Here is a 12,378-nt window from a genome sequence, read left to right as displayed (position 1 = left end):
ATAAAATCCTATAAACATACACTTATACATATAAAAAGAAGATATATTAACGCATAGGATTGTTTTACCTGCAAACACGGCAAAGGTTTGCATGAGTCTGTGTTTTCTTTTTGTTCTTTCTCGCTCTTTTTGTTTTTTGTAAAATTATAAAACTTATAAACGCAAAATGTACACTTAGTCTTTGAGATGAGCTCCAGCAAACAGCTCAGAGAGAGTTAAGGCCTATAGACGGGAAACTGTGCGATAACAGTCATTATGATGTCATCATTCCTTTTGAGAAGTCGACCAATCAGACTTGACGGTGCAGGTCATCTGATCCAAACAGGTCCAACTTTAGCTGGAAATAAAAGTACGCAAGTTTGTAGCTTCCTAATCTTTAAGTAGAGTCTGTGGAGTGTAAGATTTCAGCAAGACATTTGTGGCATCCGTAGTCTTTGAAAGCATATATATATAAGTAGTAGATTTCATATATGACCTTTTTGGCATGTACATTTACATAGTCGATAACTCATCTGGCACATTCATAAACAGTCAACTCTTCCCTGGCTGGAAGTAAAATAACGCACAGATCACATATTGCTTGTTATTTCTACGCATTCCCATAATGCCACTGCTTTAACATAGGCACTCACAACAACAACAACACCGCTGTCATTTGCATGCCCTCCGTGCCCGTAGGGGGCAGCAAAACATCAATGACTTGACCTTGCAAAATGTGTGTGTAGGAGAATGTTTAAAGTGAGTGCATCAACACAATCGCATGGCAATTCATAGCTAGTTTACGTTTTCTGCAAATTAGCCACGAATTCATAGGAATTTGTACGATCTCATGCGATGTTTTCAATTATTATATAGTTTTGGGTGGGGCTTTATAATAAACATTACGCTGTTGATTTGATGACATTCAGGTTATTAAATGAACTTTTGTGAATGTTATGTTTGCCAAGTTAACGAATATTAAAATAAAAAAATAAGTTTTTGTTTCATATTACTAATATGTAAATATAAAAAAATGCTTGTATTTGTATCTTTTGTGACCGTAATGTTATAAAAAGTGTGTCATGTTAAAAATATTACGCTTTTGTACAATTAAGTGTCAATTATGTTTAAGTGTGGGACTAAGTTAAAAATTGTATTCGTTCAATTTTATGACGTTATGTTTACGGTTAGCCTTCATGCTTAAAATAAATTAATAAATAATTAAACCAATTGCACATTTTTGAATTATTTTTAAATAGTAAAGGCACATCGCTAAATCACAAAATCAAGTCGCATATTTTGATATGATTTTGCTAGGGTTATGTTTAGATGCGCGCAGTCAAAATTTCACATTTTTTTGACGGCTTGATTAGACATCGACCTTCATGCTAAATTTTATGTTTTGTTTCGTATTGCTTTTAAAAAAATGTAAACATAAAAAACTGCTTGTTTTTGTATCATTTTGTGACCGTAGTGCATTAACGCAGGTCGTCATGTTATAGTTCTAACGTTTTAGTACAATTTAGTGTCTTTATGTTTAAGTGTGGGAATTTCATGGCATTATGCTTTGGGACAGCCTTCAAGGCTAAAATAAATAATTGAATAAATAATTAAACCATTTGCATATTTTTTGAATGACTTTGTTATTGTTATGTTTAGATACGCACAGTCAAAATGTCCATTTCTGTTCGATTCTATGACGTCATGTTTAGAGATGAACCGTCATGCTAAAAACTGACCTTTTGTCGATGTTATGTTAGCTAAGTAAATTAATGTTAAGCTAAAAATTACTTGTTTTGTGTCAAATTGTGATGGAATCATGTTAAAAATATTTCGCTTTGTACTATTTTGTGTCTGTTATGTTTAAGTGTGGGCCTTTACGTAAAAAAATGTACGTTTTTATTCGATTTTATGACATTATGTTTAGGGACAGACTTCATGCTTAAAACAAATTAATAAAAAAACAATAATTGCATGATTTTGTATAATTTTGTTATAGTTATGTTGAGTTTGACTTTTAGTATATTAGTAGCAGCCTTCAAGCTTTTTTTTTGACAGTAAAGTCAAAAGAAGGACAGTAAAGAAAAGGACAGTAAAGAGGGACAGTAAAGATGGTCCTTCATGCTAAAAATTGTCTGGAGGTTTGTAAATTATTTTAATACGTGGGCCTTCATGCTAAAAATATTTAATTTTTATGTGATTTTGTGACTTACGTTTAGCATCAGCCTTCACACTATTCTTTTGATGGTAAAGTTAAATGGTCCATCATGGTAAAATAGTACAATGGTTAAATGTACCATTTAATTGTGGGCTTTCAGGCAAAAAAATAATTAAATCACACAAAAGTTTGGTACAAAAAAGATCGTATAAATTCATATGAATTGAATTTACTCCATAAAACATAAAACAGTTACGTTTAACCACCAAATCAAGTGTGTGTATGAGTGTATGTGAGTTTCCAGGGACAGATGGCCCTTTACGGTCCGCAACTTCTCTTCAAAAGGACAAGAAACGAATGCATTAATTGTACAATGGTTTGTAAATTATAAATCCTTTTGTAATGTGGGCCTTCATGCCAAACATATAAGGTTTTCGTGTGATTTTGTGACTTGATTAGTAACAACCTTCAAACTATTTTAGGATGGTAAAGTTAGATGCTTATTTATGCAAAAAATTGTACGGTGGATTGTAAATTATTTAGAAACGTGGGCCTTGATGCTAAAAACAACATTTTCATGTGATTTTGTGACTTGCGTTTAGTAGCAGACTTCAAACTAGTCTTTTGATAGTAAAGTTAGTTGGTCCGTCATGCTAAAAAATTGTACGGTGGATTGTAAATGATTTTGAAACATGGGCCTTGACGCTAAAAACAAAACATTTTCATGTGATTTCGTGACTTGCGTTTAGTAGCAGACTTCATTATATTAATTTGATGGTAAAGTTAGATGGTCCGTCATGCTAATAAATTTACGATGGTTAAATGTACCATTTAAACTTGGGCATTCATGATGAAAATATCACAAAATTTTGATGTAAATCAGATCGTATCAATTAGGATTAATTTATAATAACTCACCAAAACATAAAATAACCACCAGATCGAGTGTGTGTATCAGTGTATGTGTGTTTACAGGGACAGACGGCACTTTACAGTCCGCAACTTTCCTTCAAATGGACAAGAAACAAACGCATTAATTATAGAATGGTTCGTCAATTATAAATGGTTTTAAAACATGGGCCTTCATGCTAAAAATATAATGTTTTCATGTGGTTTTGTGACTTAATGATTAGTAGTAGCCTTCATACTATTTTTTTGACAGTAAACTTTGATGGATCTTAATGCAAAACAATTGCACAATGGTTTGTAAAGTATAAATGGTTCTGAAACGTGGGCCTTCATGCTAAAAATATTGTTTATGTGGTATTGTGACTTATGTTTGGTAGCAGCCTTCTTACTTTTTTTTTTTTGCAGTAAAGTTAGATGGTCCGTCATGCTAAAAATTGTACGCTGGATTGTAAATTATTTAGAAACGTGGGCCTTCATGATAAAAACGAAACATTTTTATGTGATTTTGTGACCTGCGCTTAGTAGCAGACTTCATTATATTTATTTGATGGTAAAGTTAGATGGTCCGTCATGCTAAAATAATTACGATGATTAAATGTACCATTTAAACGTGGGCATTCATGATGAAAATCAGACAAAAGTTTGGTACAAATGAGATCGTATGAATTCATATGAATAGGTATAACTCACCAAAACAGAAAGTAGTTAGGTTTAACCACCAGATTGAGAGTGTGTATCAGTGTATGTGTGTTTCCAGGGACAAATGGCACTTTACGGTCCGCAACTTCCCTTCAAACGGATAAAAACACAAAAGCAATAATCGTCCACAAAATTAAAAATCATTTTAAAAAAAATCTGAAATGAAAGCAGAAGACCACATGAAGGCGTCCCCTCAGGCTTGTTCTTTATCAGTTCTCCAGAGCTGCTCCTTGAGCTCTGGAGGTAAAGTGTTGAACAGATCCTCCTCCACGATCAGACCCGAGCGCTTCAGGAGGCGGCATTCGGAAAGCTCCACCGGTAATCCCTCCAGACGATTCCCGCGGAGCTCCAGCTGCGTCAGGCCGCTTAACTCTCCGAAACGGGATGGCAGAGCGGTAAGGCAGTTATTTCCCAGATTCAGCGTCCGCAGCTTCTTACACTGGAACAACTCAGGTGGCAAAGTTTCAATCTGAAACAGACGAAGCACATATGAAATGTAAAAGTGTTTACACCCATGTAGTGCGCATTTTTATTCAATGTTTGACGTAATCTCAACTGAAACATGGAGAGAGCGGGGCAGAGTAGCTCCTCCCCTTTAAAAAAAACAGCCAATAGCATTTCGCTTCTATCACAGCTCTAACAGTGAGAGGTTGAGCTCAAGCGCGTCAAATGAGAAGCAGATGAGAAGAAGAGGGCGGGGCATGTCAGACACTAGAGAGCATCTAAAACATGTTGATGTGACTTCAGCTGTGTTCAGCACGTGTGATTATTTCTGTGTGTTTTACGTGTCACCTAAAGGATAATGTACAGTGAGTGGTGTCAGGTGATGAGGGTTATTTTATATGGAATGAAGTGAGAAACATAAACCCAGCACAGCTATGCAGAAACTCTAAATCTCTGCAGTAAAACAGTCCGTCATCCAGTTTACAGGTCATTATACTCTATATCTGACTGCAGCATGACACGACCGGCCAATCGGAATAGAGTATTCCAGAGAGCACTGTAATATAATCTGTCTGTAATGAACAGCGGGGCCCATTTGAAGGCACTCACTCTGCAGGGCGGAGACCCTCAAAACACATTACACACAGGAAAACCAATTACCTCCAGAGCTAGCGGCTAAATCTAGCACACACACACATATATACACACAAACATATACATAACATATGTATACACACACACAGCACATGCACAAAAACTCACCGGCCACATTATTAGGTACACTTTACTAGTACCGGGATGGACCTGGTTATTTGAATTACTGTTGCCTTTCTATCAGCTGGAACCAGTCTGGCCATTCTCCTCTGACCTCTAGCATCAACAAGGCATTTGTCCCCACAGAACTGCCGCTCACTTGATATCTTCTCTTTTTATGACGATTCTCTGTAAACCCTAGAGATGGTTGTGCGTGAAAATCCCAGTAGATCAGCAGTTTCTGAAATACTCAGACCAGCCCGTCTGGCACCAACCACCATGCCACATCCAAAGTCATTTAAATCACATTTCTTCCCCATTCTGATGCTCGGTTTGAACAGCAGCAGATCGTCTTGACCATGTCTACATGCCTAAATGCATTGAGTTGCTGCCATGTGATTGGCTGATTAGAAATTTGCGTTAACAAGCAGTTGGACAGGTGTACCTAATAAAGTGGCCGGTGAGTGTAAAATCATGCATTCTTGATTTTGTGCTTTTTACTGTTGATCTTACTGGTACTGGCTCAGCGCACGCACGCACACGCACACCTCCATTTGAGCACTTTCTAGTGTGGAAACAGCATTATACAGTTGTCCGAATTCTTTGGATGAGAGTCAGATCATTCTGGTAAACACACATGCATACAGTGCAGGATCATGATCATGAAGGCACATAACCTGCACATCATGTGTTTTGAGTTTGATGTGTTCTTGTGCTCGTTTTTAGTCACGGGTGTGTTTAAGAATGCGTGTGTGGCTTGTTTCTGAAAATAGCAGCTTTATGGGACCTCCTGTTGAGGACCGAGTACAGCAGGTCATTATAGTGGGCTAAAACTAAACCCATAATGACGTTACTTCAAATAAACATCAACTCGATTAGAAAAAGACATCAAAGGCCTGCTGTTAGGACCAACTGATGAAGCACAACAAGAACATCTGAATAAACTCACAGTATTTCCTGCTATATTGTTCTTTCTTTTAGTTCGGCTGGAATGAAACAGCCTTCATTCATTCATTTTCCTTCGGCTTAATCTCTTTATTTATCAGGGGTCGTCAGAGCGGAATGAACCGCCAACTTATCCAGCATATGTTTTACACAGTGGATGCTCTTCCAGCTGCAACCCAATATTGGGAAACACCCATCACACATTCACATACACACACAATCAAACTTATTCACATACACACACTTAGCTTATTCAATTCCAATATAGCACATGTGTTTGGACTATGGGGGAAACCGGAGAATCTGGAGGAAACGCACACCAACACGGGGAGAACATGCAAACTCCACACAGAAATGTCAACTTACACAGCTAACCACTGAGCCACCATGTTGCCTAAATACTGCCTTGCCTTAAGAAACCTATAGTCTACAGAACAAACCACTGTTGTCCAACGACTCTCCTGATTAACCAAACTTGCCTAATGAATCTAGTTAATGTCACTTTAAGCTGAATACTAGTGTCTCACAAAATAACTAGTCAAACATTATTTGCTGCCATCATGGCAGAAATAAAACATTTAGTTTTTAGAAATCTGCCATAAAGAGTTTGGATGGTTAGTTCTAGACACTTTAAAGATTTTATTTACTGACTTATTTATTGACCTATTGACTTATTTGTTTGTTTATTTATTTATATGTGTGTGGTATTTATTTATTTATTTGTTAATTTTGCACAATTATTTTTTATTTATTGACTTATTTATTGACCCATTTGCTTTATTTTTTATTTATTTATGTTTCAATTATTTATTTGTTTGTTAATTATGTACCATTTAAAATGTTAATTTATTGACATACATTGACCTATTTACTTTATGTTATTGATTTAAGTTATTTATGTGTTTGTTTGTTTGTTTTAATTAACAATTAAACATTTAATTGACTTATTTATTGACCTATTTACTTTATTTGTAATTTATGTTATTTATGTAATTTTTTATTGTATGTATGATATACTTGTTTGTTAATTCTACACCATTTAAAATGCTAATTTATTGACTTATTTATTGACCTATTTACTTCATTTATTTGTTTGTGTTCGTTAATTCTCAACTATTTAAAATTTTAATATATTGACCTATTTACTTCATTCGTTATTTATGTTATTTATTTATGTGTAATTTATTTGTTTCTTTGGTAATTCTACACTATTTATTTATTTATTTTCCCATCCAAAGCGGCTGTTTTGAGTTCAAAGGGTTTGATATATTTTTTTATGTTGTTTAAAGAGATAGAAAAAATTAAAACCAGTTTGAGTTTCTTTTATTGAAACCAAAAGTTGATATTCTAAAGAATGTTCTAATAATTCTTCCAAAAAATTGTATTAATATAAATTTTAAAGGGATAAAAAAACCTGTTTGAATTTTTTTGTTGAACACAAAATAAGTTATTTTGAAGAATCTTCTAGTAACTTTTCCCCTAAAAACATTTAAACAAAACTTATTTTTCTTTTTATTGTGATGTTTAAACTGATAGACATAATAAAAAACCAATTTGCGTTTCTTTTGTTGAACAAAAAAAGAAGATATTCAGAAGAATGTTCTAATAATTCTTTTAACAATTGGTATTATTTTGACGTTTAAACAGGTGGAAAAAATTAAAACACAAGATATTTTGAAGAATGTTTCAGTAATTCTTTAAAACAAAATATATCTTTAAAACGATGTTTAAAGGGATAGAAAAAAACAGTTTAAGTTTCTTTCTTCTGTTAAACACAAATGAAGATATTTTGAAGAATGTTCACGTAATTCTTCTTCTTCAAAATTATTATTATCATGGTGTTTAAAATTATTTTAAATATTTAACCAATTGGATTTTCTTTCTTCTGTTGAACACAAACGAAGATATTCCAAAGAATGTTCTGGCAACATGGTAACCTGTACCCATTGACTTCCATACTATTAATTTTTGATGGATAAAAAAATAAAATAAATAAATAAATAAATGAGAAGATATGTACTCTATAATATATACACTCTGTACTCACTCTGTTGGCGGTCACAGCAAAGTACTGCAGGTTTTGAAGGAAGCCGATGTCTGCAGGAATGCTGGTCAGGTTATTGTGACTGAGGTCCAGATAACGCAGCTTCCTGCAGAAGAACAGCTGAGCCGGGATCTTCTCAATCTTGTTTCTGTTCAGGTACAGGCGCTCCAGGTTGGTGAGCGTGCCGATCTGAATAGGGATGTAGGCGATCTGGTTGTACCAGAGTTTCAAACACACCAGCCTGTGGAGATGCTGGAAACTGATGATCTCCTCGATGGTCTTCAGGTTGTTGTCCTTCAGATCAATTTCCTACAGGTGGGGAAATAGAACAACACCTTTAAAGGCACAGTATGTAATTTTGGCCACTAGAGTGCGCATATTCACAACAAACAAATGCGTGGTTTGATGACTGAGTATAAAATCATGGGAGTTTTGGTTTTCATTACATTCTTTAAATGGGACCTATTATGCACTTTAAGGACTTTACACACAGCTGTGAGACAACAGTCTGTGACTATAACCAGCTTCTAATGGTAATCAGTTATTAGTTCTATTTGTTTATAATCACACTTGATAAAAACTGTAGAAACACTTTGACATTCTCTCTTTGTACGTGTCATCAGAGGGGGAAAGCCCGCCCACTAGTAACCATCGCTGCCTCATTAGCATAAACAGCCCTGAGTGAGAAACTGCCATAGATAAATACATTAGATGTCGCCTGGCCTATTGTTGTCTATTGGATGGAATGCGTCAATAGCGCCACCATCTTGGTACAGGGTAGCGCTCCTTTGAAATGAATGCGGGACCAAGGTACAGTGGAGGACTGTGGCCATCCAAAGCCAGAGATATACACATATACACATATATCTATGATCAGGAGTTTTCCTGGATGTTAGTATGTAATTTTTTTTTCTAATTACGAAAATTATAATTTTACATCACTTTTCTACATTGATGGATCAGTAACCGCACGGGCATTCCTGACAAAAGCTTGTGTTTGTGTGTACAGAAATGCACTATTCACTCTCCCTGTTAAATTTGATCTAATCATGTCCTGAAACACACCCCCTCTCCTGCTTTCACTTCTCATACTGACGGAGGGAGCGATTCGTTTGTGAATGAATCTCCGTTATGAATGACTCTTTCACTAGCCGACAATAATACAAGTTTCTGGCAGCGCAGCATCTCGTTGTCATATTTCTTTTGCATTGTTTGCTGATTTTATTCAACAAAACTAGCATAAGCCGAGTGTTTAGTGCGAGTTGGAGCTGCTTTGCCTTATGGTGACTGCAGTAAGTGACTGTCATCATCAATAACGTGACCTGATTAGCACAAAAGTTCAGAACATACAAAAACAGAAAAAACTTAATATTACCTATGAAATGTTCGGCTTTTGTGCTTTGTTTTCTTTGTTTGCTCGTTACTACACCCGTAGACATCGCTAGAGTCCAGTACCTTCACGTAGTAACACTGTCTTGACTAGTGCAGTTGAATGACATTTGTCCTGGGAGCACTGTACCAATGTGGCGGCGCTATTGACACATGCTCAGGGTCCTTATGCGATATCTAGTGTATATATCTATGAGAAACTGCCACTTTGCTGACACAGGCATTTGTAGCTCCGCCCTCTTTTCAAAGAGCACAATCTCATTTGAATTTAAAGCAACAGTCAGCAAAACGGCCCAATTAGGATCAAAGCCTAAAATGAGCAGAGAGTTATAAAACATTATTTGCGTTACATTAAGCTAAAATCAAACATCTTGTAAAAAAGGGGACATAATAGGTCTGTCTCCTTTAAGAACCCTGCAGAAATCATGTTATATCATATATTTTAATGTCATGCCATGTCAGCAACAAAGGCTATATTCATGGCAAAACAATTGATTAAAAACAAATACAATAAAAACAACAAACAATTAAACAAGATGAATTATAGAAGATTTATAATGTTGACATATGATTAAAATTAATTTAACGTAGACATTGTGTCATTAATATGACGTGAATGTCAGATTAAGGGGCTTGTATGAGCATGAAAAACCCTGTGGTGAAACGCCAAGTGTTAGGAAATATACAGATGCCAATATGCAATGTTATGCAATATTATAAGGAACCCTGGATTTTAAGACTAAAAGAGGAGCTATTATGTCCCTTTTTACAAGATGTAAAATAAGTCTCTGATGTCCCTAGTGTGTATGCGAAGTTTCAGCTCAAAATACCAAGCAAATAATGTTTTATAACTCTCTAAAAACTGCCCCTTTAATTAGGCTTTGATCCTAGTTGTGCCATTTTGGTGACTGTCGCTTTAAATTCAAATGAGATTGTGCTCTTATCAAAAGAGGGCGGAGCTATAAATGCCTGTGTGCCAGCATAGTGGCAGATTCAAAAACAAAACTGATGTAATCTCTTTCTTTTGTTGAATATAAAATGCTGGTAGCTGATATCCATTGACTTCTATGGTGTGTTTGTTTCTGCAATGGAAGTCAATGGGTCCAGCTACATGGTGTATAGTGTAGCACAATTTTCAAAGGTTGTTTGAAGGGTTTTTGGGACAAGTATGCAGTTTAAAAAAAAAATAAAAATTTGCCGTATTTAAGGTCTTCTTAAGGTTTTCTTTAAAAATAAACGATCTTCACTGCCTGATTGACATATGATATGAGGTGGATTTCAGACTTAACAAGAAGCACTGCATTAAATTGCACTGTTTTGCGACATGTCTTTAAAATATGAAGATGTATTTTACCATAGTTTTTAAAATGGAGTTTCTGTGCTAACCTGCTGCTTCTGACTGCGTGTGCGTTTAAACGGTCTTCAACCTTGTTATACACTTAAAAAATATATATATATTTAACTGATTGTATTTTAATTACATTACAACATCAAAGCTGAAAAAGGAACTTTATTAAATTGAAATCAGTCCCATGAACGTTTTACCAGAAAGTTTATCGCTGAAGGAAAAACACTAGCTGTGCTACCCCTATTGGGGTTTACCTGTAGATTGTGCAGGCTGAATATGGAGTGCGGGATCCTCTCCAGATCACAGCACAGCAGCTCCAGCTCTGTCAGGTTCACCATCTTCTTCAGACTGTTCAGGACCATCAGTTTGGTGCCTTCGTTATTGATGGAGAGCTTCTGCAGATGGACACCAACGTCTGTCACCACCTGCAGGGGCAACAGAGCTCCAAAATTAACAACATGCACAGAATTTAAATACAAATACAGCAGAATTTCAAATAAAAAAAATGCTATTTTTTGCTAGAACTTACCAATGTGCCTTTATGAACTAAATTACATGTGAATATATATATATATATATATATATATATATATATATATGTGTGTGTGTGTGTGTGTGTGTGTGTGTGTGTGTGTGTGTGTGTGTGTGTGTGTGTGTGTGTGTGTGTGTGTGTGTGTGTGTGTGTGTGTGTGTGTGTATATATATATATATATATATATATATATATATATATATATATATATATATATATATATATATATATATATATATATATATATGTGTGTGTGTGTGTGTGTGTGTGTGTGTGTGTGTGTGTGTGTGTGTGTGTATATATATATATATATATATATATATATATATATATATACACACACATACACACACACACACACACACACATACATACATACAGGGCTTTACATTAACTTTTTTAATCACCGACCACTGTGGCTAGTATTTTTCCAATGTTACTAGCCACTCTGCATTTTGACTAGCCACAATTTTGTTGTTGGGAAAATATATTTTATATGCATAAATTTGACGTTGACATGCTAAAAGTTACTTGATTTAAATTTTATGTTATGTCCACATGCCTCATTCATTTCACTTTTTGTGTGTCGAGTATGAGTTTGCTCAATGAGCATGAGCAAATGGGTCATGGTTTCATAGTGTTATATTGCAATTAGTGTTTATTTCACAAGACTTTTTTTAGAGCTCAAAATTAACGATATACCAAATTTATCTCTATAACCACATGAAACAATAATTATTTCTAAGCCACAAAATTTTATTGTGTCAAAACCAAGCGGCAACCTCCCGCTCTCCCTCAGGAAGCCAATATGGAAGTAACTAAAACTGCAATTCATCCGAAATTCCGCTAGTCGTGGCCGCTCCTGGCTCCAAAACAGAGCAAATTTCAATTGAGCCCACTGTTAGAATGGCCAACTTTACAGCAGAAAAAAAGGTGTTTACAGCCTGGTACAAAAAAAGATTTTGGTTAATACAGGTAATATTACCCTTCATGACAACTGTGAGGGGGGTGAATTTTTTTATAACTCATCCGTTTCCTTTATATTAAGTTATATTAAGTTTGCATAATTAAGGGAGTGGCCACTTGAGTGACAGCTAGGTCTCGCTGGTCTTCGTCACGTCACCTCAGCTGAATCCTGCAGATTAGCCACTGAACTCGGCTTATTTATCGTATTTCTG

General features: G+C 35.3%; 1 protein-coding gene across 1 annotated transcript in view; it reads right to left on the bottom strand.

The window, feature by feature from the left end:
* Positions 1-3,435: 3,435 nt before the first annotated feature.
* The window catches only part of lrrc8aa (leucine rich repeat containing 8 VRAC subunit Aa), a 48,648-nt gene continuing 39,705 nt past the window's right edge, over positions 3,436-12,378 (bottom strand). Inside the window, 3 exon segments of the mRNA NM_001029949.1 lie at positions 3,436-4,214; positions 7,935-8,240; positions 10,923-11,093. Coding sequence (NP_001025120.1) covers positions 3,939-4,214; positions 7,935-8,240; positions 10,923-11,093 — 753 coding nt within the window. The 3' untranslated portion in view covers positions 3,436-3,938.

This window comes from Danio rerio, chromosome 21 (genome assembly GCF_049306965.1).
Source record: "Danio rerio strain Tuebingen ecotype United States chromosome 21, GRCz12tu, whole genome shotgun sequence".
In the NCBI taxonomy this organism is placed as follows: Eukaryota; Metazoa; Chordata; class Actinopteri; order Cypriniformes; family Danionidae; genus Danio; species Danio rerio.
This window is presented reverse-complemented; position numbering and strand designations above follow the sequence as displayed.